The sequence below is a fragment of the Sapajus apella genome, unplaced genomic scaffold (genome assembly GCF_009761245.1).
Source record: "Sapajus apella isolate SASKATOON/1434 unplaced genomic scaffold, GSC_monkey_1.0 scaffold135, whole genome shotgun sequence".
Classification (NCBI taxonomy): domain Eukaryota; kingdom Metazoa; phylum Chordata; class Mammalia; order Primates; family Cebidae; genus Sapajus; species Sapajus apella.
The window spans coordinates 833,113-859,613 of NW_022437075.1; the positions used below are offsets into that span (position 1 = coordinate 833,113).

General features: G+C 46.1%; 2 protein-coding genes, 1 long non-coding RNA gene and 2 pseudogenes across 4 annotated transcripts; 2 read left to right on the plus strand and 3 right to left on the minus strand.

Annotated features, from left to right (window-relative positions):
• Positions 1-1,676, plus strand: part of LOC116539998 — a 5,746-nt pseudogene extending 4,070 nt beyond the window's left edge.
• A 4,189-nt stretch (positions 1,677-5,865) lies between these two features.
• LOC116539980 (zinc finger protein OZF-like) lies at positions 5,866-10,099 on the minus strand. Its single transcript, XM_032263292.1, has 2 exons — positions 9,972-10,099; positions 5,866-7,708 (listed from the first exon to the last, which is right to left on the minus strand). Exons 1-2 carry the CDS (start codon positions 10,003-10,005, stop codon positions 6,225-6,227), a joined length of 1,518 nt encoding a protein of 505 aa, XP_032119183.1. The 5' UTR covers positions 10,006-10,099; the 3' UTR covers positions 5,866-6,224.
• Positions 10,100-16,580: 6,481 nt separating this feature from the next.
• On the minus strand, positions 16,581-17,025 carry LOC116539985 (annotated as a pseudogene).
• A 900-nt stretch (positions 17,026-17,925) lies between these two features.
• ZNF671 (zinc finger protein 671) lies at positions 17,926-26,219 on the plus strand. Of its 2 annotated transcripts, none has more exons than XM_032263257.1 (4): positions 17,926-18,173; positions 22,779-22,905; positions 23,665-23,787; positions 24,700-26,219. In XM_032263257.1, the coding sequence occupies exons 1-4, from the start codon at positions 18,036-18,038 to the stop codon at positions 25,911-25,913; spliced, it is 1,602 nt and encodes a 533-aa protein (XP_032119148.1). In that variant the 5' UTR covers positions 17,926-18,035; the 3' UTR covers positions 25,914-26,219. The 2 variants fall into 2 exon arrangements, with proteins under 2 accessions (XP_032119148.1, XP_032119149.1); XM_032263258.1 differs by having other exon boundaries at positions 18,038-18,650.
• LOC116539990 lies at positions 21,335-22,821 on the minus strand. Its single transcript, XR_004264256.1, has 2 exons — positions 22,733-22,821; positions 21,335-21,598 (listed from the first exon to the last, which is right to left on the minus strand). It is a non-coding gene; the product is annotated as an uncharacterized LOC116539990 (long non-coding RNA).
• Positions 26,220-26,501: the final 282 nt, after the last annotated feature.

A 26,501-nucleotide genomic window follows, 5' to 3' on the forward strand; every position in this document is an offset into this window, starting at 1 on the left:
GGAGTTTCACTCTTGTTACCCAGGCTGGAGTGCAATGGCGTGATCTCGGCTCACCGCAACCTCCACCTCCTGGGTTCAGGCAATTCTCCTGCCTCAGCCTCCTGAGTAGCTGGGATTACAGGCACGTGCCACCATGCCCAGCTAATTTTTTGTATTTTTTTTTAGTAGAGACGGGGTTTCACCGTGTTGCCCAGGATGGTCTCGATCTCTTGACCTCGTGATCCACCCGCCTCAGCCTCCCAAAGTGCTGGGATTACAGGCTTGAGCCACCGCGCCCGGCCTAATAAAGGAGATATTTAAGGTAGGCAGAAATGTAAACATAAACAGAGAAGCTAAAGTTTGACTATAATACTTGTGTCTGCACATATGTTTGTTATTCTGTGTTGTGTGTTCTACCATAATCCCATACAAGTTGTTCATCTTAATGAAAATGACAGTGGCAGGAGGCAGACAAATCTTAGGCAGACAGGGGCGGGTTCCTGGTGAAACCAGATCTTCAAGCCAAAGACAGTTTAAACTCTAGCTAGAAGTCCTGGATGAATCCACGGACCGATTGAGAATCTCTCTTCCTGTCTGACACACTTTCCTCTGTTCCCCACCCTTCACCTATTTTACATATACCTACTCTTCCCTAGTTGGTTTTTACACTGTTGTGCTCACCTTTGAGTGGTGCCTTTGTTTTAACCTTCTTTGCATATGCACAAACCAATCAGCACACCCTCCTCCATTCTGAACCCATACAAGCCCCAGACTCAGCCACACTGGGGAACTGCCTGCCTTTGAGTGTGTGTGTGGGGGGTCTACTTCAGGTAGGGACCACCCACATGGGGTTCCCTCTGTGCGGAGAACTGTTTTATCATTCAATAAAAACTCTTCTCCACCCTTCTCACCCTTCAGTTACCCATGTAACCCCTTTCTTCTTGGACATCCCCTCTCTCTACAGTGTCTTCCATTGATTAGACTTTGGAAAACCTTTAAAGCCCGAACTGTAGTCATGTGCCTCTTTTGTTGGAAACTATCCATGGCTTCCAGCGTTCTCACGGTGAATCCACAGCCCCCAGCCCGCTTGCTCTTCCAGGAGGAGCTCCACCTCACACTTTGCTCCCGACAGAAGCCCATGGAACCCAGGTTCCATCCTGCCGGTTCGGTCTATCTCCAAGCCTTTGCCCGCGCCGGTCCGCGTGCCTGTTGCTCTCCCCAACACATCACACGAGTGTCAAAAACAGGGCTCCTCCCGCGAGAGCCTTAGTGTCCCGACGAAGGGGTTCGGATGCAAAGCTCCTTCGCTGCCTTAGGACTGGGGTGATGATGAGGTGACTTGACGGCACGTAAGGCGCCACAGTTACCTGAGCCGGGAGCCTCAGGGCGGCCGTCACCAGTGGACTGTGCGGGGAAAGCGTGATCGGGAGGAGGCGACTAGGGCAGGGACCAGGCCACGGCGGTACCGATACTGGCATGGCGTGGATCACACTAGGTGTCTTCAAGGAGCTGTAAAGCTGCCCCTGTGAAACGGGGACCATGACTCCTCTCCACCTACTGGGTTCACTCACCGCAGTTCGGACCCAGCTCTTGGCGGTCTCTCACAGGAAAACACACCCAACACGAAGGAAAATGACCGCTCCCAGAGGACGCCGGAAGTAGTGTTAAATGCACACGCGGAACCGGCTTTATCTTAAGCGCTCATTGGCTCTGTTCCGTTGCCGTTTGACACAGAGCTTTCTGGGTAACGTAGTTCACTAGGTTCGAAGGCGGTAAACAGGGCGTTTCCCAGAGGCGCTTCTGCAGGAAAAACCCTGCTCCACCTTAAAGGACATATCCTTCTAGAGAAGATGGTCTTACCTAGCCTTAGAAGCCGTATTGAGATTTCTGGGAATTAGTGCCTGTAACTGATCACTCAAATACTTGGAAAAATATTATTACATTTTAGGGAACTCGAGCTCTCCGATGCTAAAAAATGTCATTTCGGAGGCTCTCAAAGGCTAAAAATCCAAATTGTGATAGTATTTCGAACAGTCATTCAGCAGCAAAATTCCTGCACTGGAAGTACAGGGTAAAATCCGTTATTGTGCTATAATTCACATGGATCCACTCTGAAGTATCAGAGTCTGTCTTCTCAGTCTGTCAGAGACAGGAGAGAACTAATCCAGATAGTACAAGACAAGGAAGATAGGAGAGAGATGTTGCGCTCCCTAAAGGAGTACATGGTGAATCTCTGTCTGTGGTCCCCACAGAAAACAATTATCCTGCCTAAAATATCAATCAGTGTCCAGTTCATGAGCAACACTTCTCAGAACTCCCTGATCCAACACAGTCCCTGCAGGTTTACTCATAGGAAGCAAGGGGCTGCAAAGTGCTGGGGTCTGGGTATGGATTCCCCTCTGGAACCTCTGGGCCACTTGCTTGAGCTCTCTATGTCCCTGTGAACACAGGTAGAAACTGAGGCCCAGACTGGGGATGTCATCTGCCAGTGAGCCTTCAGCGATGCACAGGGATTCAGGTTCCATCTCAGGCCAACTTGTCCAAGGAGTCACACCCTCTCTTCCCCATGTCTTCAGGGCTCAAGGAACATCCTCATGCCCTCTTGTCCCTGAGAGTCCTACACTGATCCCCACCCCGTGATGACGGACAATTTCATCTTTTCACAGAGAGCTGTTAATGGAAGTTCCCTGAATGGCCACATTTATTTCCCCAGCCCACCCAAAGGTCAGGAACTATAATTCTGTTTCTCTGAGGGATCCCTAGCTCAGGAAGGGTGACAGACTTCCACAAGGACACAGAGCTACCAGGTCATTGAGCTGGGGATGGTTTCTATATACCACTCTAGTGGGCTTCTCTCCTGCTATGCATGCCCTGCCTATCACCATTATCGGTATCAAAATGCCATTTATTTCATTGATCCTCTCAGGAGACTGGTAAGAATTTCTCAGAAGTAACTCATTATGTTAGCCATTAAAAAGAGTGAGATTCAATCATTTTTGTAACAACAGTCTGAGCCTCAGTTTCCACCTGTGTCGGTAGGGACAGAAACAGCTACCCAGGCATCAGGGGTAAGGGTCTAAGTGTAGGTACTGCAAGGCCATAAGGATTTGGGTTGGATGTACCCTGTGTTCGGAGGTGTTCTTTGGGATGGGGGACTGGAATATGTGTGGCGGGGCATATTTACCCTCAGTACTGCTGCGACTGCAGTCAGGGATGCTATAGCCACTGTGGGATCTGAGTGAGGGGCAGCCATGCCTCATCCTAAGATTTAGCCCATTTCCTGCCTGTGGCTGCCCTGCAGCCTCCCTGGGTCTGTGGAGCCCCAGGCTCCCCTGAGGAAATGGGGCTTCTCAGAACCCCCTGATCCAGCACAGTCCCTGTGGGCTTACTCATAGCAAGGAGGGGGCTGCAAAGTGCTGGTATCTGGGTATGGATTCCCCTCTGGAACCTCTGGGTCACTTGCTTGAGCTCTCTGAGCTTCAGGTCTCTGAGTGAGATAGGAAGGTGATGATAACATTAAACTTGGGCCTGGAAGGGTCAATAAAAGCAACAAAACACACGGAGAACTTACCTGTGCCAGGATTCCAGGGTTTACTTTATGAGCATTTTAATTCTCAGAGCAACAAGGGGAAGTGGGACCTATTATGTATGTATTGCTGGAAAAATCCAGGATCACAGAAATAAAGTGATTCCTACAGCAGACAAGCTCAGATTCAAAAAGTTGAATTTCAATCCCAGCACTTTGGGAGGCCGAGGTGGGTGGATCACGAGGTCAAGAGATCAAGACCATCCTGGTCAACAAGGCGAAACCCCGTCTCTACTAAAACTACAAAAAATTAGCTGGGCATGGTGGCGCGTGCCTGTAATCTCAGCTACTTAGGAGGCTGAGGCAGGAGAATTGCCTGAACCCAGGAGGCGGAGGTTGCGGTGAGCCGAGATCGCGCCATTGCACTCCAGCCTGGGTAACAAGGGCGAAACTCCGTCTCAAAAAAAAAAAAAAAAAGTTGAATTTCAATCTTAGATTCTGGCTTCTGGCTCCAGACCTGGGGAAGTTTAACCCTTTACCATGGTGCGGGAGGCTCTCAGCGTGGAGCAGGCAGACAGTGAGGACAAACGCTCAACTGCTGTTATGCTCTTCTACCTACCCCCTTCCTCTGATGTCTGCTCCACAGTCCTGAAGGCACTGCTGCTGTCTGTACTTATCTTCCTCTTGGGAGGCTTTTCTAACAACCACAATTGCATTGTGTGCAAAGGCAATGTCTACCATTCCCTTGAGCCCAGCACACAATTTAGCTCTCAGAGGTCCTGTGACTCAGGCCTGGGTCTCTCCACACCTTCACCAGCAACTTAGTGTCAGACTCTGATTCTGACAACTTGAAGGTCAAAGTGATGCCTAGCTTTGACTTTTCAGGTGTTGTTGACTATGTGGTTGTAGCCTTAACTATAGGGGGTTACAGACAGTTGGACCTTGCCCAGAGGACCCTGAACCCAGAGGTGATGCTGAAGACTTGGGGACACTGGACTTACTAGACATGATCTCACTTCATTTTTTTCCCCCTCATAGTTTTGTTTTGATCACTTCATTCTCATGCAGAGGACCCACAACCTTCTTGATTCTTGGATTGTCAAGAAAGTCACAAGGGCCACCTTCCTTTCTTCCCACAGATCTTGCAGTTTCTGGTCCCACCTCTTCCTGCTTGGTACCCCTATCAGCATCAGAGTACCTTAAGAAAGGTAGAAACAAGCCTCCAGGATAAACAACTCATCTTCTACAGTATACTGTTAATAAGCTATGAGGTTCAGCAGGTTAGGTGTCTTACATGCATTTTTTCACTTATATTTTCAACTCACATTGGGCTTCTCCGGGTGTGACCTAATTATAAATTAAGGCACATCTGTAATCTACAACCAGTGTTGCTACTCTACGATTTCTGAACAGGGCAAATGGTGCCTTTGCAAAACCTAGGGAAGAGATCGCTCTCACCAATACTGAGCATTATACAATACTGTCTGTGAGCAAAAGAATTTCATACTGTTCCTAGGAGTGCTGGAGGTTGTCACAACTGTCCCCTCCTCAGGATGAGCTCCTAGCCTACAAAATATCATGGCATTCAGGCTACAAATAAGGACCACAAAGTCCTTTGCTTGGAGGAAATAAGTCCTTAGAGGTGCTGGGCAGCAATGCAAACCAAGTCCAAAATGGAGAACTAATTTCTGCCACAACTCTCTCCCCTCAGGCCCCCAAAGTTCAGGATGCCAATAAAAGCGATTTCTCCATTGATTCTGGCAGAACTCTATTGTCCTTTGAGCAGTCTAAAGTAAATAGAATTCCTAAGATTAAAAGTAGCTTAAACAGTAAGGCCTTTATTATCAAAGAAACCAGAGCAGTCAGCCGCAGGCTTTCCCCAGGATGCTGAATGTAGGCTGGAAAATTTCATCATTAAAGTCATGTGAGGCCAACATTATCTCTGAATAAGGCAGTCCATCTTTTCAACTCATCAGAACTCAGATCAAGACCTCCAAACCAAAAATAGGTCAGATCCATGTTCTAACTCATCATAAAAAAAAAAAAAAAAAAAAGAGAGAGAGAAGGCCGGGCATGGTAGCTCATGCCTGTAACTTCAGCACTTTGGGAGGCTGAACTCGGCGGATCATCTGAGGTCAGGAGTTCAAGACCAGCCTGGCCAACATGGTGAAACCCTGTCTCTACTAAAAATACAAAAATTAGCAAGGTGTAGTGGCACTCGTCTGTAATCCCAGCTACTCAGGAGGCTGAGGCAGGAGAATCACTTGAATCCAGGAGTCAAGAGGTTGCAGTGAGCCAAGATGGTGCCACTGTACTCTAGCCTGGGTGACAGAGTGAGGCTCCATCTCAAAAACAAAAACAAAAACAAAAACCAAACAGAGAAACAAGAGTGCTCAGGCTTCTCACAAATCCCTCCTACAAATGGAAGAACACAGACACTTCCTTAAAGCAAACTGACGTGGGTCAATGATGCTCATTGTGTGTTCCACCTGGCTGGTGGAAGTCAAATGGCTTGGATTACAATCCTAATAGTGATAAAAATCTGGCAAGAGCCCTGGGCAGATTTGAAAGCACAACACAATTCCTCAAATTCTCCCACATACCTGGAATGTACGTGGATGTCTGAAAGAATGAGGTTCAATTCAGGCAGATGGCACCCACACTGCATCTCCTCCAATGTTGTTATATTTAATAAAGAAATAGCACATTCCCAGGACATCTAAGGTGTTTTTCTCATGTGAACTTTGTGGTAACTGATGAGGTAAGGCTTTTGGTTGATGGATTTCTCATATTCAACACACCCATAAGGCCCTATTCCAGTGTGAACTTGCTGATGTCGAGTGAGGCCAGAGCTTTTGCTAAAAGATTTTCCACACTGGTCACATTCATAAGGCCTTTCTCCAGTGTGAACTCTCCGATGATCACTGAAATTGGAGCTTCGCCTAAATGTTTTCCCACATTCACTGCACTCATAGGGCCTTTCTCCAGTGTGAACTCTGCGGTGTTTAAGAAGTGCAGACCTTTGGCTAAAGGATTTCCCACATTCATTACAGTCATAAGGCCTTTCTCCAGTATGAACTCTCAGATGTAGAATGAGGCTACAATTATGACTAAATGATTTCCTACATACAGTGCACTCATAAGGTTTCAATCCAGTGTGAACTTTCTGGTGTTTTATGAGACTGGAATTGTAGGTAAAAAATTTTCCACATTCACCACACTTAAAAGGTCTTTCTCCAGTGTGAACACTATGGTGTTGCAGTAGCGCAGAGCTTTGGCTAAAGGATTTCCCACATTTGCTGCACTCATAAGGCCTTTCTCCAGTGTGAATTCTCTGATGTTGAATGAGGTTGGATCTTTGGCTAAAGGATTTCCCACATTCATTGCATTCATAAGGTCTTTCTCCAGTGTGAATTTTTCGATGGTTATTGAGGCTATAGCTTTGGCTAAAGGATTTCCCACATTCCCTGCACTCATAAGGCCTTTCTCCAGTGTGAACTCTCCGATGTTGAAAGAGGTTTGAGCTTTGGCTAAAGGACTTGCCACATTCTCCACACTTATAAGGTCTTTCTCCAGTGTGAACTCTCTGGTGTTTGATGAGGCCAGAGTTATGGCTAAAGGACTTCCCACATTCATTGCACATGTAACATGTTTCTTTAGTGTGGGCTCTCTGAGGCTCAACAAGTATGTGCTTGTGGCTGAGGGCTTTGTTGCACTTTCCCCAGTTGTAATGTGTTTTTCCCCTGTGAAAGGCAGTCCAACACAAGGTTCTGCTCCTTGACTTTTCCCTGGTAGGAGTGGCCAGTTGCTGGAGAAATCTTGAGCTGGCCAGGAAGTCCTTCCCAACATCCATGCAGGTAGAGGGCTTCTGTGACTCACTGAATGTGCAGCTTGTCACAAATGACACTTTGTTCACCTCACTTCTGAAGGGTTTCACTCCAATGTGCTGCTTCTGGCACTGATGATTTGTATTGTAATAGAATTGTTTCTCAAATGCCCAATATGTGTACATTTTCTCCCTTAGATGTGTTCCCTTGTGCTCAGCCAGGGGAACAACGTCTTGTAAGATTGGGCCACACATCTCACAGGAGTGGGCCTGCTTGATGTGGGAACTTGATGTGGGAACCCTAACTTGTGACAGTCTTTCTACAGAAACACTCTGCTCAGAAGGTACCTCCTCATTCTCTGTTTCACACCAACAATCTAAAGACAATGAAATGACAGTGAAGTGCATGTTGACACTGTAGGAAGAGACAGTCCCAGTACAAATATGTATTTAACACACCCAGAAAGAAGTCCAGGGGATTATCTGCAGGACAGGAGGCTTGTTTCAAATTCAGCACGAGGCCTCTAAAAGTCACAGAATGGCCGGGCGCGGTGGCTCACGCCTATAATCCTAGCACTTTGGGAGGCCAAAGCGGGTGGATCACGAGGTCAAGAGATCGAGACCATCCTGGTCAACAAGGTGAAACCTCGTCTCTACTAAAAAAATACAAAAAATTAGCTGGGCATGATGGTGCGTGCCTGTAGTCCCAGCTACTCGGGAGGCTGAGGCAGGAGAATTGCTTGAACCCAGGAGGCGGAGGTTGCGGTGAGCCGAGATTGTGCCATTGCACTCCAGTCTGGGCAACAACAGCGAAACTCTGTCTCAAAAAAAAAAAAAAAAACAAAAAAACGGCCGGGCGCGGTGGCTCAAGCCTGTAATCCCAGCACTTTGGGAGGCTGAGGCGGGTGGATCACGAGGTCAAGAGATCGAGACCATCCTGGTCAACACAGTGAAACCCCGTCTCTACTAAAAATACAAAAACATTAGCTGGGCATGGTGGCGCGTGCCTGTAATCCCAGCTATGCAGGAGGCTGAGGCAGAATTGCCTGAACCCGGGAGGCGGAGGTTGCGGTGAGCCGAGATCGCGCCATTGCACTCCAGCCTGGGTAACGAGAGCGAAACTCCGTCCCAAAAAAAATAAATAAATTAAAAAAAAAAAAAAAAAAAAAGTCACAGAATGGGGCAGGCCTCATGAAGTAAAAGATCCAAATATGGGGAATAACACAGGAAGGACAGGCAAGGTCCAAAACTCATTCCCCTGCAAGCAACTTTCAGCTGACCCTCATCTGCTGGTGACACCGGAGTGCTGTGTACAAGGGTGAATCCCAGCCCAAGAAAATGCTGTGTAGAAGGGTGAATCCCAGCCCAAGGACTACCTTCAACAGAGTAGTCCTGGTGTTCAAGGCCTGTTTAGAAATATGTGCACACCTCATAATACAATGTGTAGATGCCAATGGTGGAGAGAACTGCACATGGAGCAGTGAGAAAAATGGGTGAGAGGCAGAGTCCAGAGATGTGGGGACTAGCTCAGAGCTGGAGGTTAGAAAAGTGACAAGCGGCCAGGTGCGGTGGCTTACAAGGTCAAGAGATCGAGACCATCCTGGTCAACATGGTGAAACCCCGTCTCTATTGAAAATATAAAAATTAGCTGGGCATGGTGGCGCATGCCTGTAGTCCCAGTTACTCGGGAGGCTGAGGCAGGAGAATTGCTTGAACCTGGGAGGCGGAGGTTGCAGTGAGCCCAGATCGTGCCACTGCACTCCAGCCTGGGTAACAAGAGTGAAATTCTGTCTCAAAAAAAGAAAAAAACGAAAAAGAAAAGTGACAAGCAGGAGAATGGACAAGGTAGCACTTAAGAACAGGAAAGAAAAGGCAGTTATGAGGTGTGGGAAGCACTGCTACTGGCACCAAAAGACCCGCCAAATAGAGTAAATTTCTGTTATAATTTGAACCCAGCTCTGATGTTATTCCCCACTCAGGCACCACTTCTCAGAGGCAAACTCCGTTTGAGCTCTTCTAGCTATAGCTGATTCATATGAATCCTATGAACCACCAAGTACTTGCTATACCACCCCTTGATAAGCAACTACAGCACACATGGATGATGCAAGTACTAAGGGAAAAACTGGACAGATGCACTGCCAGCAATGGGCCAGCACAACTCATCACATGAGAGCCAACAAGTTAAATATTACACAAAGAGCTTTGGAGGGTCTTGGAAGGACAGCCCTTGGTCTACCTAAATAAACCATCTAAGAGATGGTCTGGCATCCAAGAGATGGTCTAAGACTTTCTGGCACAAGAAAGTGAAGAAATGTTAGCTGAATGTGGGAAGTAGTACCTAGAAGACAGTGCCACAGATGTGGGAAAGTCATCTGGACAGGGAGAAGGCAAGCAAGGTAGGACCCATTAGGGTGACTGACCCTGGGTTGTTCCCTTCCAGGCTCAGGGGTAGCAGATGTTGGGGCTGCTCAGGAAGAGGGCAGTGCACACACTGCAGCCCTACCAACCACCACACCTACCCAGGGACTAGGGAAAAAATCTGTGCCCACGGTCCTGATTTGAGGACAGACCTGACCCAGGGGAAAAGGTGACAGATAGAGACTATCACAGGGTATAGGGAGGGTGTGAGGACCTTACCCAGGGAGGTTATAAGTGCCAAGTTCTCCAGCATCACATTGTGGTACAGGTGTTTTTGAGCCTCATCAAGGAGACCCCATTCTTCCCTGGAGAAGTACACAGCCACGTCCTCAAAGGTCACAGTGCCCTGCTAGGATGGCGACACATGAAACCACAAACAGCCCCTTCTCCTGAGGAACTATAATCCATTCCCCTACACATCTAACCCATAGACATGCTCCTCCCAAACTCCCCAACTCAGAAGAGAAAATAGGTCCTTGTAGCATTGTCTTATCACAGGCCCACTGATCACTGGGTTCAGTAGTCAGGGGTCAAAGGCAAGTGGACACACAGGTATAGAAGCTGAGGGGGCCAGGTGCGGTGGCTCACACCTGTAATCCCAACACTTTGGGAAGCCAAGGTGGGCAGATCATGAGGTCAGGAGTTTGAGACCAGCCTGACCAATATGGTGAAACCCCATCTTTATTGAAAACACAAAAATTAGCCAGGCATGGTGGTGCATGCCTGTAATCCCAGCTACTTAGGAGGCTGAGGCAGAACTGCTTGAACCTGGGAGGCGGAGGTTGTGATGAGCCAAGATCATGCCATTGCATTCCAGCCTGGGCAACAAGATCGAGACTCCGTCTCAGAAACAAAAAACAAGATCGTGTTAAGACCACCTCCCTCTCCTGACCCAAACCTCCAGAATAGCAACTTTAATTTTCAAGCAAGCATGCTATCCTGACTCCATTGCAGTTTCACTTCTAAGCATTTGCACATCTTGGTACTAGTTCCTGGTACATAATTCTCCACACCTGTTCACATTGGTTGGGGAAAAAAATGTGAATACTTCTATATGAAAATCTGACATGGGCTTAGGACTCTGGCTTGGGGTTTCTCCAGGGTCCTCAGACCCAAAGACCTGGGGAATAGCACTTAAGAGTTCTTCAGAACATGTGGTGGGGGCTGAGGCCAGTGAGGGTATGGGACATCTTCCACTTACCTGTATTGGTTCCATAAGTGCTTCTGTAGCCACAGGAACCTGTGCGAAGAGGCAGGCCTTATAAGAATGTGTTCACAGTGGGGTTCAATGAACTCATGCCTACCTGTCTCTTTGCCGCGCCCTGGAACCAGGTGACCTCCAGCTAAATGCCTACCTACCGTGCCTCAGTGCTCAGTGTCTCTTCTTACCAGCTGTGTGACCTTGAACAAAGATTGAAACTCTCAGTGCTTCAGTGCCCTCATCACTCCTCCTAGTCCTCAATAGCCCTTGGAAAACTTAAAATCCTAACATAGACTGTGCCTCCCTTTTGCTCAAAAGTTTCCATGGCCTCTAGAATCCTCACATCAAAGGCACAGCCATTACTCTGCTATTCCAGGCTTAACTTTGTCTCATACAGGTCATCATAGAACAAAGAGGAGCCCAGGTTCCCCAATCCTCCCAGCTCAATCGTGCCTCCAAGCCTTTGCACGTGCAGGTCCCTGTGCTTCTCAAGCTCTGCCCCTCCCCACCACACCAGATGTGCAAAACAGGGGCCCCAGCACCATCGATCGCCTCGCTGATCCCAACTCTGGGGCCTGGACTGCGGGGACGCGAGCAGGCGTCTCTCACTCGGGGCTTTTGGACTTGGGTGGGAGGGCGGGGGAGGCCCAGAGGCTGCAGTACTCACCTGAGCCTGGACCCTTAACGCGGCCGCCGCGATCGGTCTCTGGGCACAAGGGAGATGCGGGGTTGGCGGTCACTAAGGGTGGCGCCGAGCCTCAGCCCGCCACTGTGCAGCGGAGGCAATGATCCTTCTCGGTCCGGTCTCTAGGGTTCCGCTGCAGCGCTCAGGAATTGCAGATAGAGTGAATGAACCGGAGGGAGGCCAATCTGCCTGCCTCAAACAGGACGCTGAAAGTCCCGCCTCAGCAGTTAGGCTCCGTACACGGAAACGCCGCCAACGCAGGCCATTCTGGGAAATGTAGTTCCTCCGGATCCACAGCCCGCGGGGCGGGGCCTCTGACCGCATTCTGGAGAAAAGGCTAGGCGCCACCGCGAGGGACGCTGGGAAATGACTCCCTAAGTCCAAATGACGAGAAGATCCCCTTCTCAAGTGAGCAAGACTCAGATTTCTGCACTCGTAACCCAAGTGTTAGGAGACATATTATTTCAGAGTCTGGAACTGAGCATGTTCCCAGAGGCTACAAATTCAAATGAACAGATCATTCCACAGACATTCCGACACAAAATTCGTCCACACTTAGCAGAAGCTAATAATCATTATCATATTGAATTCAAATCTTGCATTGGTAAAAGAAATACCTGAAGCTGGGTAATTTATAAGAAAAGATGTTTAATTGACTCATAGTTCTGGAGGCTGTACAGGAAGCATGGGCCTCATATCTGCTTCTGGTGAGGTCTCAGGAGGCTTACAATCATGGCTTTAGGGCTGAGGCAAGAGAATAGTTTGAATCCAGGAGGCAAAGGTTACAGTGAGCCAAGATTGCCCATTGCACTTTTTTTTGAGACGGAGTCTCACTCTGGACCACAGAGTGAGACTCCGTCTCAAAAAAAAATAATAACAATCATGACTTTAGGAGAAAGGGGAGCAAGCATCTCAGATGGCTGAAGAGGGAGCAAGAGGGAGAGAGTGGGTGGAGAGGTGCCACACAGTTTTAAACAACCAGATCTTGTGAGAATTCACTCTAACTTGAGGACAGAACAAGCCACGAGGGATCTGCCCCCATGACCCAGACACCTCCCACCAGGCCCCATCTCCAACATTGGGAATAAAAATTCAACACGAGATTTAGAGGGGATAACATCCAAACTACATCAATTTGTTTGTTAGTCTGTGTCTGTTTGATCATGGACAATAAGAAAACAATATTGCAAATAGGACTGTGAAGGACAAACAGGGAGGGATGAGGGTCGCCATGAAGCAGGAGTACAAAGGAGGGTCTCAGTCCACAGGCCCCACAGAAAGCATTTCTCCTGCCTATATTATTCTGTCCAATTCACTGAGCAACACTTTTATCCACTTATCATCCCTTATTTAATATCATGACATATATATAAAGACTTTTAGGAATGTGACGTTGACTTCCAAAAAAGAACAACGAAATAAGTGCACTTTGGTATTGACAATGGCAGCAGTGTTCAAAGGCAAAGCATGTACGCAAAGAGAGCACTCTACCCTCAGGTTTTGGGTTCGCTATTTCATCCTCATTGCTGGGAAGTAATTGTCAGTGTGTGTGTGTGTGTGTGTGTGTGTGCACTGAGGCTGCTCTGCACAGGAAATGATATCTTGAGAAAACAGTTGTAAAATGTGAATTACAGAAAGCTATTAGCAATGACCATGTAGTGATTCAAAGGTGGTGACAGGCCAGGTTTGGTGGCTCACACCTGTAATCCTAGCACTTTGGGAGGCTGAGGCAGGCAGATTGCTTAAGCTTGGGAGCTTGAGACAAGCCTGGGCAACAAAGCGAGATCCCATCTCTGAAAAAAAAAAAAAAAAAAAACACAACAAACAAAGAAACAAAGGTGGTAACACAAATAGCTCTGGGGACACATTAGTGGATGATGAAAGAAGCTAATATAACAGAGAAGTTTTTGCAGTGATGTCTGAGAAGAAATAGAAATAACTTGGACGCCTGATTGTAATGGTGAAAAGGAAGCCTAGCATAATGAACTCCATTTCACTCCTAACCTCCCTACCCTGGCAGTAGTATCTTTTTTTTTTTTTTTTTTGAGACGGAGTTTCGCTCTTGTTACCCAGGCTGGAGTGCAATGGCGCAATCTCGGCTCACCGCAACCTCCGCCTCCCGGGTTCAGGCAATTCTCCTGCCCCAGCCTCCTGAGTCGCTGGGATTACAGGCACGTGCCACCATGCCCAGCTAATTTTTTGTATTTTTAGTAGAGACGGGGTTTCACCATGTTGACCAGGATGGTCTCGCTCTCTTGACCTCGTGATCCACCCGCCTCGGCCTCCCACAGTGCTGGGATTACAGGCTTGAGCCACCGCGCCCGGCCGGCAGTAGTATCTTTTAAGTTACCTGATTTTAGTTATCTCTGCACATAGGCCAAGAATTTAGTGGGAAGAATTTGATAGTTTAAAGCAAGGACGATGGGAATAGCACTGAATCTATAAATGACTTGGGGCACTACAGCCATTTTCACAATATTGATTTTTCCTATCCATAATAAAAAGGTAAAAGCAATACCTGAAGCTGGGTAATTTATTTTTTTATTTTAAATTTTTCCCCTCCCCCTGCCTTTTCCCCACACACTTGCTAAGCAAGCTGGGTAATATATAACAAAAGAGGTTTAATGAGGATGGAATGTTTTTCCATTTGTTTGTATCCTCTCTTATTTTCTTGAGCAGTGGTTTGTAGTTCTCCTTGAGCAGGTCCTTCACATCCCTTGTTAGCTGTATTCCTAGGTATTTCACTGTCTTTTGCAGCAGTTGTGAATGGGAGTTCATTCATTATTTGGTTCTCTGGTTGTCTATTGTTGGTGTAAAGGAATGCTTGTGATTTTTACACATTTATTTTGTATCCTGAGACTTGCTGAAGTTGCTTATCAGTTTAAGGAGTTTTGGGGCTGAGATGATATGGGATTTCTAAACATAAAATCATATCATCTGCAAACAGAGACAATTTGACTTCCTCTCTTCCTATTTGTTGAATATCCTTTATTTCTTTCTCTTGCCTGATTGCCCTAGTCAGACCTTACAATACTATGTTGAATAGGAGTGGTGAGAGAGGGCATCCTTGTCTTGTACCGGTTTTTAAAGGGAATGCTTCCAGCTTTTGCCCATTCAATATGATATTGGCTGTGGGTTTGTCATAAAGAGCTCTTTTTTTTTGTTTTGTTTTGTTTGTTTTTGTTGTTTTTTTTTTTGGGACGGAGTTTCACTCTTGTTACCCAGGCTGGAGTGCAATGGTGCGATCTCGGCTCACCGCAACCTCTGCCTCCTGGGTTCAGGCAATTCTCCTGCCTCAGCCTCCTGAGTAGCTGGGATTACAGGCACGCGCCACCATGCCCAGCTAATTTTTTGTATTTTTAGTAGAGACGGGGTTTCACCGTGTTGACCAGGATGGTCTCGATCTCTTGACCTCGTGATCCACCCGCCTCGGCCTCCCAAAGTGCTGGGATTACAGGCGTGAGCCACCGCGCCCAGCAAGAGCTCTTATTATTTTGAGATGTGTTCCATCAATACCTAGTTTATTGAGAGCTTTTAACATGGAGGGTTGTTGAATTTCATCAAAGGCCTTTTCTGCATCTATTGAGATAATCATGTTGTTTTTGTCATTGGTTCTGTTTATGTGATGGATTACATTTATTCATTTGTATATGTTGAACCAGCCTTGCATCCCAGGGATAAAGCTGACTTAATCATAGTGGGCAAGTTTTTTGATGTGCTGCTGGATTCAGTTTGCCAGTATTTTATTGAGAATTTTTGCATTGATTTTCATCAGGGATACTGGCCTGAAGTTCACTTTTATTGTTGTGTCACTTTCTGGTTTTGGTATCAGGATGACGTTGGCTTCATAAAATGAGTTAGGAAGGAGTCCCTCCTTTTCAATTGGCATTCTTCACAGACTTAGAAAAAACTATTTTAAACTTCACATGGAATTAAAGAAGACCCCCATATAGCCGAAACAATCCTAAACAAAGAACAAAGCTTGGAGGTATCACACTACCTGACATCAAACTATACTACAAGACTACAGTACCCAAACAGCATGGAACTGATACCAAAACAGACATAGAGACCAATGGCGAACAGAGACCTCAGAAATAATGGAGCAGAATAGAGACCTCAGAAATAACACCACACATCTACAACCATCTGATCTTCAGCAAACCTGCCAAAAAACAAGCAATGGAGAAAGGATCTCCTTTTCAGTAAATGGTGCTGGGAAAACTGGTTAGCCACTGTGGAATACTAAAACTGGGCCGGGCCCCATGGCTCACGCCTGTAGTCCCAGCACTTGGGAGGCTGAAGTGGGCAGATTACAAGGTCAGGAGTTTGAGACCAGCCTGGGTAACATGGTGAAATCCCATCTCTAATAAAAAACTTGAGCCATTTTAATAAAAAAGCTAGTCCAAAAAATGGTCTCATTCTATAAAGATTAAATCATTTCCAAATCACAGTGAAAAGAAATTGAGTAATTAACCAATTTTGTTTTCTACTATGTGCCTTAGAGATACCTCACTGAAATTTGGTATCTGACACAACAGAATAACATTTGCAGAATGTAATATTGTAGTGACAGTACTGAGGCTGATTGTTATAGACTATTAAATGGTTACATCAGGCCGGGCGCGGTGGCTCAAGCCTGTAATCCCAGCACTTTGGGAGGCCGAGGCGGGTGGATCACGAGGTCAAGAGATCGAGACCATCCTGGTCAACACGGCGAAACCCTGTCTCTACTAAAACTACAGAAAATTAGCTGGGCATGGTGGCGCGTGCCTGTAATCCCAGCGACTCAGGAGGCTGGGGCAGGAGAATTGCCTGAACCCGGGAGGCGGAGGTTGCGGTGAGCTGAGATTGCACCATTGCACTCCAGCCTGGGTAACAAGAGCGAAACTCCGTCTCAAAAAAAAAAAAAAAAAAAAAAAAAAAAAATGGTTACATCTTATTTATTTATATAGAACATTGGTCCAATAACACAAAAATAGAGAATAGCATCTGGGCTTCCTTCCTCCCCTTCCTTTCCTTTAGAAAAAAAAAAAAAAAGAATACCATCTGGCAATTTATCTCATTCAATAATCAGAGGTAAAAGAGTTAACCATCCTTTCCATTATTTTCTGGAGTAAGTCCTTGTTCACAATGAAATCTGATGGCAATTAAATTCTGACATTTTTCCCAGCTACTGTATGAAGATGCTGAAGGCCATTACTACATAGCATACTGCAACATAAGGACTCTTCTGTTCACCAATTCTGGCACACTTCCAAAATATACCCAACAATCCAGTTTTATTTCTGTCCAAGAGGCTGGGTGCCAAGTATCAAATATAAGCACAGGTACATATAAGCAGCAAGATTACAGTCAATAGACTGAAAATTGAAAATGGCAGACATAGTGAGGGGGGCGAGACCGCACCCACATCACCCTTCCGGCTTTTTTTTTTTTTTTTTCAGATGGAGTCTTGCTCTGTTGCCCAAGCTGGAGTGCAATGGTGTGATCTCAGCTCACTCTAACCTCCACCTCCTAGGTTCAAGTGATTCTCCTGCTTCAGCCTCCTGAGTAGCTGGGATTACAGGCGCACACCACCACACATATGAAGTTTCCTCTGAAAATTATTTATTCTCAATAGCCTCGAATCCTTTTTTCACAAGGAAAATATTGCATGTGCAAAAAAAGAAAAACACCTTTTTCTTCATTGTGTTTACTTGTATCTATGGCTGTGTCATAAAAAGTAAAGCATTTAGACTTTAATCTCTCTTCTTAAATTTTTTTTTTTTAAGACGGGGTTTCACCATGTTGGTCAGGCTGGTCTTGAACTCCCGACCTCAGGTGATCCACCCACTTTGGCCTCCAAAGTGCTTGGATTACAGGCATGAGCCACCATGCCCGGCCTGACCTTAATCTCTCTAATAATAAATGGAGTGCTATTATATACTGTTTCATATACTATTAACAATATAATATCATTACAATAAATTTTGTGTTGATACTTTAAAATTTCCTTCTAATTTTGGAATGAGAAAATATTTTTGGCAACTGTACATTCAAAAAGACATTTGGCTAAAAGACTCATTTACAATGTGGTAGGTGATGATTTTGTCTTCTCTACTGGGATTTCTCTTAAGGTTTGGTGGACTTTCAGAAGTGGGCGTGGAAGGGTTGGAACCGAGAATTGACCCGCCCGGACGGTAGGCTCAGTGGAAACTACACTACCCACAAACCCACTCGGTACACATCCAGTGAGGGCCCAGCAGAGGCGTGTTTCCGTGCATGAGGAGGGCGCGTGGGCGGGACTTCCGTCTCCTCCTCGTAGGGGACATTTTGTTTCTGAGGCTGCACCTGGCTGGGGCTCTGTAACACTTGGGTGAGCCGCAGGTGGAGCTGTTGGGAAAGCGCGGAGGAAATGTTGTCTCCAGTGTCCCCAGACGCGCCCGAAGCTCTGCGGAGGCGGAAGTGCCTGCGTACCGGATCGAGACGTCTGCCACTCCCAGCAGCTGTCCGCGCCCACGGTCCTGTGGCGGAGCTAACCGATTCCGCACGGGTGCGTGCTGTGTCCTGCGGGCCCTCAGCCACCACTTCTCCTTTCTCCGACTACGCATCGTAAAGTCCCTGCAGCCCTTGTGTTCCACGACAGCGAAGCACTCTTGGGCAGGGTCCTATCTCGGTGTGGGTGGATGTGGGAGAATTACGGGCAGAGGGGACGGCGCGGGTAAAGCCTCGGGGGTGCTGTTGACCCATGGGCTTTTGGGAGACAGGGTTCTCGTCAGCATGGAGCAGAGTTTGAGGAACTGTGCCTGGAATGACAGGCTTAGGGCTGAGAAAGCGTTGCGATTACTTGAGGGTTTTGAATAGGACGTGATCTTAGCTGGGATTTTAAGTGTGTCCAAATTTGCTGAGGAGAGGACATTAGTTTGAAGTGGGGACTGTGAGGATGGGTACGAGGAAACCGGTAAGGAGGTGCTGCAGTGGATTCCAGGAATGCCTTGGTGGTGGATGTACCAAGCAAGAGTGATGGCAGGTGATCATGTTCTCTGGGTAGGTTTTAAATATGAAACAGGATTTTCTGCTCCATCATATGCACCTATATGATTGAAAGCAAGGCATGAAAGAGCAAGGTGTTTTGTTGTATTTTTCCATGAACGTTTGGATTTCGGAATGATGGCTCTGAGATGTCTCAGAGTGACTGCTTCCTCACGTAGGCAACTAGAGAGGTCTGAAGTTGTGGGGAAGGGGCTGAACTTAAAATGTTTTTGGGGCGAAGGGAGTGGTCGGGACTAGGTCAAGGCCAGGAGATCACATTTAAATGGGGCAGTCTTAAGTATGTTATTTCAGATGCTCTCTGGGGTAAGAGATGAGAATGCTGGAACTGGATTGCAGGTAAGGGGGAGTGGTCATTCTTGAGATTCCCCCCGACAGAAGAGAAGGGTCCTGGCATTTGAAAGGGTTGTTTTCAGTGTTTGCAGGAGGAGAGCGCTGTAGGGTATGAGGAGTTTGGCCTGGGATGGCAACCATGTGTAGTGTGCTATCAATTTGCTACTATCTGATGTTCTCACTCTCATTTTGTGTGTTTTCTTTTAGTTTATTTACTTATTTTTACTTTCTTGAGAAGAAGTCTCACTATCACCCAGGGTGGGGTGCAGTGGCTCATTGCAACCTCCACCTTCCAGGTTCAAGAGATTCTCCTGCCTCAGCCTCCCGAGTAGCTGAGATTACAGATGCCCCCAACCACACCTGGCTAATTTTAGTATTTTTAGTCGGGGGAGGGGGTGCGGGGGGGGCGCAATGTTCACCATGTTGGCCCAGGTGGTCTTGAACTCCTGACCTCAACCGATCCACCGGCCTCAGCCTTCCAAAGTGTTGGGATTACAAGTGTGAGCCACTGCACCTGGCTTTAGTTTTAGTTTATCTTTATTATTTATTTAGAAACAGAGTCTCTGTTGCCCAGACTGGAGTGCAGTGGAGCAATCTCAGCTCACTGCAGCCTCCGCCTTCTGGGTTCAAGCGATTCTCCTGCCTCAGTTTCCCCAGTAGTTGGGATTACAGGCATGCACCACCATTCCCAGCTAATTTTTATATTTTAGTAGAGATGGGATTTCACCATGTTGGCCAGGCTGGTCTCAAATTTCTGACCTCAGGTGATCCACTCCCCTCTGCCTCCCAAAGTGCTGGGATTACAGAAGTGAGCCACCACGCCTGGCCACTTTTAATGTTTTTTTTTTTTTTTTTTTTTTTTTTTTTTTTTTTTGAGATGGAGTTTCAGTCTTGTTACCCAGGCTGGAGTGCAATGGCGTGATCTCGGCTCACTGCAACCTCTGCCTCCTGGGTTTAGGCAATTCTCCTGCCTCAGCCTCCTGAGTAACTGGGATTACAGGCACGTGCCACCATACCCAGCTGATTTTCTGTATTTTTAGTAGAGACTGGGTTTCACCGTGTTGACCAGGATGGTCTCGATCTCTTGACCTTGTGATCCACCCGCCTCAGCCTCCCAAAGTGCTGGGATTACAGGCTTGGGCCACCGCGCCCGGCCTATTTTTTTTTTTTTTTTTAAGAGAAGTCCTAAGTCTCATTTAGTTTATTTATTTTATTTTATTTTTATTTTATTTATTTATTTTTTTGAGACGGAGTTTCACTCTTGTTACCCAGGCTGGAGTGCAATGGCGCGATCTCGGCTCACCGCAACCTCTGCCTCCTGGGTTCAGGCAATTCTCCTGCCTCAGCCTCCTGTAGTTTATTTTTAATTGACAATAATGTCTATATTTATGGAGTATGAAATGATGTTTTTATACATATATACATTGTGGAATGATCAAATCAGGATAATTAGCATGTCCATCACTTCAAATACTTATGATTTTATGTTGAGAACATTTAAAATCCTTTTAGCTATTTTTATTTATTTATTTTTTTGAGATAGGCTGTCACTCTGTTGCCCAGGCTGGAGTGCAGTGGCACGATCTTGGCTCACTGCAACCTCCGCCTCCCAGGTTCAAGCAGTTCTCCTGCCTCATCCTCCCAAAGTAGCTGGGATTACAGGCACTCACCACCACATCTGGCTAATTTTTGCATTTTTCAGTAGACATGGGGTTTCACCATGTTGGTCAGGCTGGTCTGAAACTCCTGACCTTGTGATCTGCCCACCTTGGCTTCCCAAAGTGCTGTGATTACAGGCGTGAGCCACTGCGCTTGGCCTAGCTATTTTGAAATATACGTGATTACCAAGTAAAGTCACCTTGCCATGCAATGGTACGCCAGAACTTATTCCTCCTAACTTTAATTTTGTACCCATCAACTAGTCTCTTCCCTTTCTCTGCCCAGCCCTCCTCCCACCTGCAGCCTCTGGTAACTACCCTTCTACTTTCTACTTCTATGAGTTGGATTTTTAAAATTTTGCATGTAAATGAGATCACACAACATTATTCTGTCTCATGTCTGTTCTTTTCACCTAACATAATGTCATCTAATTATTTCGTAACAGAATTCCCTGCTTTTAAAAAGCTTAATATTATTCTATTGCACACATACACATTTTAAAAATTCATTCATCTGTTAATGGGTACTTAGGTTGTTCCAAATCTTGGCCATTGTGAATACTGCTACATGGAATATCGGAGTACAGACATCTTTTTGGCATACTGATTTCAATTTCTTTGGGAATATACTCAGTGGTGGGATTGCTGGATCATGTGGTAATTCTATTTTTAGTTTTTTGAAGAACCTCCATACATTTTTCCATAATTGCTGCATTTATTCACACTACCAACAACATGAGAGTCTCTTTTCTCCACATGTTTGACAAGGCTGGTTATCTTTTATCTTTTTGATGATAGGCAATTTTACAGGTATGAGGTAATATCTCATTGTTTTAATTTGCATTTCTCTGATGTTTGAAGACATTGAGCGCTTTTCTCATATATCGTTAGACATTTGTATGTCTTGAGAAACATCTATTCAGAAGTTTTATTGGGCCTGTTCAAAAAATAGAAAAAAAAAAAAAAAAAGAGATGAATGTGTATTCAGATCCTTTGTATACTTTTAACAGTACTGTTTTCTTTTTATTGAGTAGTTTGAGTTCCTTTATATTTTGGCTATGTCTCGTATGATTTGTAAATATTTTCTTCCAGATTGTCTCTTCACTCTGTTTTCTTTGCTGTGCAAAAATGTTTTAGTTTGGTGCAGTCCCATTTGTCTATTTTTGTTTTCATTGCCTGTGCTTTTGGGGTCATATCTAAAGAATCTCTGCCCAGACCAAATGTTATGAAACTTTCCGGGCCGGGCGCGGTGGCTCAAGCCTGTAATCCCAGCACTTTGGGAGGCCAAGGCGGGTGGATCACGAGGTCAACAGATCGAGACCATCCTGGTCAACATGGTGAAACCCCGTCTCTACTAAAAATACAAAAACTTAGCTGGGCATGGTGGCGCGTGCCTGTAATCCCAGCTACTCGGGAGGCTGAGGCAGGAGAATTGCCTGAACCCAGGAGGCGGAGGTTGCGGTGAGCCGAGATCGCGCCATTGCACTCCAGCCTGGGAAACAAGAGCGAAACTCCGTCTCAAAAAAAAAAAAAAAAAAAAAAACTTTCCCTCTTTTCTTCTAGTAGTTTTAGAGGTTCAGTAAGGTTAGGGCTTTACTAGTGCCATTTTGTTAATTGGTTTCTGGTTATTTTGAAAATGTTTTGTTCCTTTCTTCCTTTGTGGTTTGATGGCTATCTGTAGTGGTATGCCTTGATTCTTTTCTTTTTATCTTTTGTGTATCTATTATAAGCCTCTGTGGTTATTCTGAGGCTTACATAAAGCATCTTATAGCTACAACAGGCTCTTTTAAGTTGATAGCACTTTAATTTTGATCCCATACACAAATTTTACACTTTCCTCACCCTTCTACCACATTTTGTTTTTCACATTACATTTTACATCTTTTTTTTTGTAGTCTTTAACAAATTGTTGTTGCTTTATTTTATTTTTTGAGACAGAGTCTCACTCTGTTGCCCAGGCTGGAGTGCAGTTGCATGATCTTGGCTCACTACAACCTCCACCTCCCGAGTTCAAGCAATTCCCTGCTTCATCCTCCAGAGTAGCTAGGATTACAAGTGCCCGCTACCATACCTGGTCAAGAGACTTTTTATGGTTCTTGCTGTCCCTTTCTTTGCAGGGCTGTGTGGTCTTTGAGGATGTGTTTGTATACTTCTCTCGGGAAGAATGGGAGCTTCTTGATGATGCTCAGAGACTCCTCTACCATGATGTGATGCTGGAGAACTTTGCACTTTTAGCCTCACTGGGTAAGGTCCTCATGCTTTTCTCCTTTTGCCCAGGTACCACTCTGTTCTTCCCATGGTCATAAGCACTTGCTGCCTTTAGCAGTTTCCTGGAGTAGGTGATGAGGGTGCCAGGGCTAAGCTGCATGGAGTATCCTCCCTACTTGCTGAGCAGTCCTAAAGCCTTGCAGCCAAAGGTTTGGGGTTATGAGACTTGTGGTTTGCCCAGTGGATCTCACTAGGTCTGGTTACTTTCTACACTGGTGACTCTGTCCAAAATTATGGTGTCTCCGTGCCCAAGGTTCTGCCCCTTTCTCCAGGTGACATTTTTTTTTTTTCTGAGTCAGAGTCTGGCTCTGTTGCCAGAATGCAGTGGCACGATCTCAGTTCATTGCAACCTCTACCTCCCAGGCTCAAGCCATCCTCTTACTTCCTGAATGGTTGGGACTACAGGCATGCACCACCATGCCCAGCTAATTTTTCTGTAGACATGGGGTTTTGTCATGTTGCTTAGGCTGGTCTTGAACTAAGCTGAAGTAATCCACCTGACTTGACCTCTGAAAGTGTAGGATTACAGGTGTGAACCACTGCACCCAGCCCAGGTGACATTTTCTAGGGTCTGACCTTGCCAGGAGTTATAGGCACTTACATAGTCACTTACAGGGGACCTTTGGGCTATTCCTACACAACTCCTCCCAGGTTATTTTTCTTACCTGTAGTCCATCATAGGGTGGGGTTGCCATGGGCCAGTACTGGTTGCTCACATGTCTGACTTTCCCTTAGGAATTGCATTTTCCAGATCAGATGCAGTAATGAAACTAGAGCAAGGAGAAGAGCCCTGGTTGTATGACCAGGTGGATATGACTTCAGCCACGGGAAGAGAGTCCCAGAGGGGACCTAGACCTGGTGAGTGGACATTGGCGAGGGGCATGTCAAAGCTGGGTTCAAACTGGCAACATAACTGTTCACATCAGTGTTTGTTTCCAGGGCCAATGGCCACACAGCATTTCTATCTGTCCTTCCCTGTTCTTGACATGAAGATACAGCATTTCTAGTTTGTTAGACCCTTACCATTCTTCACCTCTGGCCTTCACCTTACACCCATGTTTTCCCAGTATTCTGTCGGCATTTTTTTTTTTTTTTTTTTTTTTTTGCAATATTGACCTGCAATTAGCGTTCACAAGATGTGTATATATTCTTAGTCTTTGAACACCAACTGCTCACTTGTAGTTGGATTTTCCTGGGACTGGATACATTTTTCATAGCACTCATGAGTCACTAACAGTCAAGGCACTACTGGAAGTCATGTGTTTGGTTCCATTCTGTTTTGGCAGACGGAGTCTCACTCTGTCACCCAGGCTGAAATGATCTCAGCTCACTGCAACCACTGCCTCCCAGGTTTAAGTGATTCTCCTCCCTCAGCCTCCTGAATAGCTGGGACTACAAGCGCCTGCCACCACGCCCAGCTAAATTTTGTATTTTTAGTAGAGATGGGGTTTCACCAGATTGTCCAGGCTTGTCTCGAACTCCTCACATTGTGATCCACCCACCTCTGCCTCCCAAAGAGCTGGGATTACAGGCATGAGCCACCGTGCCTAGTCTAGTTCCATTTTTATATCCTGGCCCTTCATTGGCCCTCCCCCATGGTATGACCTCCAGGTTCAATACTTCAATATGTTCCTTCCTCACTCTGACCATGCCTCTCATCTTGAAACAGTTTCATGAACTTATTCCTTCATATGTCAAATACACATATATGATGGGGTTGCCCCTTCCCACCCGTAAACATGCATTTAATCAGCATTTCTGTGTTTCTAGGTTGTTGGCATGGAGTGGAGGATGAGGTGGTATCTTCTGAGCAGAGCATTTCTGCAGCAGGAGTGTCACAGGTCAGGACTCTTATGGCAGAGCTACAGACTCACCCATGTGACATATGTGGCCCAATATTGAAAGATATCTTACACCTGGCTAAATATCATGGAGGAAAAGCTAAGCAGAAACCGTACTTATGTGGGGCATGTGGAAGACAATTCTGGTTCAGTACGAACTTTGACCAGCACCTGAACCAGCCCAATGGAGGGAAACCCTTCCAAAGGAAGGAGAGCAGAGACTCGGTGAAAAGCTGCAGAGTCCATATGCCAGAGAAGACCCTCACATGTGGGAAAGGAGGGAGAGACTTTTCAGCCACATCTGGCCTTCAGCATCAGGCCTCTCACAGCAAGATGAAGCCCCACAAGAACACTAAGCTTGTAAGTGGCTTTTGCATGGGACAGAGGTATCACAAGTGTGGTGAATGTGGGAAAGCCTTTACCCGCAAAGATACACTTGCTCGGCATCAGAGAATCCACACTGGAGAAAGGCCTTATGAGTGTAGCGAATGTGGGAAATTCTTCAGCCAAAGCTACGATCTCTTTAAACATCAGACAGTTCACACTGGAGAAAGGCCATATGAGTGCAGCGAATGTGGAAAATTCTTTAGACAAATCTCTGGCCTGATTGAGCACAGGCGAGTCCACACAGGTGAAAGACTCTATCAGTGTGGCAAATGTGGGAAATTCTTTAGCAGTAAATCTAATCTCATTCGACACCAGGAAGTTCACACAGGAGCCAGGCCTTATGCATGCATTGAATGTGGGAAAGAGTTCAGTCGGAAACACACACTTGTTCTGCACCAACGAACTCACACTGGAGAAAGGCCTTATGAGTGCAGTGAATGTGGGAAGGCCTTTAGCCAAAGCTCCCACCTTAATGTACACTGGAGAATTCACAGTAGTGATTATGAGTGCAGCAGATGTGGTAAAGCTTTCAGCTGCGTCTCTAAACTCATTCAGCACCAGAAAGTTCACTCTGGAGAAAAGCCTTATGAGTGCAGCAAGTGCGGGAAAGCCTTCACTCAAAGACCCAACCTCATCAGGCACTGGAAAGTCCACACTGGGGAAAGGCCTTATGTGTGTAGTGAGTGCGGGAGAGAGTTCATCCGGAAGCAGACACTTGTTCTGCACCAGAGGATTCATGCTGGAGAAAAGCTTTAAGAGTGTAACAAATGTGGAAGACCCTTAGGCCAATGCCCGCAACTTACTGTATGGTGGGGAACTAGCAGCAGTTAATGAGAGCAGCAGATGCAGTAAAGCCTTTGCCTGGAGGGTGAACCTTGCCCGCCATTGGGAATTTCACACTGGACACAGGCCTTGGCAGTCCAAGCAATACTCACGTTAGTATGCTCTGTGGCAGTCCAGAGCATAATCACATGAGTATGCTCTATGGAGTTTTGCAAGTATTTTCAATTACATTTGTGAAATTTTTTCAGTTGGTGATGAAAATGGGATATTTGATAAGATCTATGAGTCCATTTCAAATAATTATGGCTAAGGAGTTATTGGGCAGAATGAAATATGGTAGAGGCTGGTGAGGAAAATTTTTTGTGAATAGGTTGGCTTCTAGTCCTGGGGTTGAGGTTGCACAAATTATGTGGTTCATTCACAAACAGGAAGAAGAACATAAGTGAGACCTGGAGCCCATGGGTTGGAGGGGATAACTAAATGTCTTGCAAAAGACTCGAACACTTCCCATTAGGCCTACTTCCTCCAACATTGATTAGGGGTCACATTTCAACATGAGAT

Coding starts and splice junctions, on each gene's coding strand:
- LOC116539980 (XM_032263292.1), bottom strand. CDS start 10,005: ATGCTGGAGAACTTGGCACTTATAACCTCCCTGG. Junction 7,709..9,971: donor GGCACTTATAACCTCCCTGG/GTAAGGTCCTCA, acceptor CATTGTCTTTAG/ATTGTTGGTGTGAAACAGAG.
- ZNF671 (XM_032263257.1), top strand. CDS start 18,036: ATGTTGTCTCCAGTGTCCCCAGACGCGCCCGAAGCTCTGCGGAGGCGG. Junction 18,174..22,778: donor AGCTAACCGATTCCGCACGG/GTGCGTGCTGTG, acceptor CTTTCTTTGCAG/GGCTGTGTGGTCTTTGAGGA. Junction 23,788..24,699: donor CCAGAGGGGACCTAGACCTG/GTGAGTGGACAT, acceptor CTGTGTTTCTAG/GTTGTTGGCATGGAGTGGAG.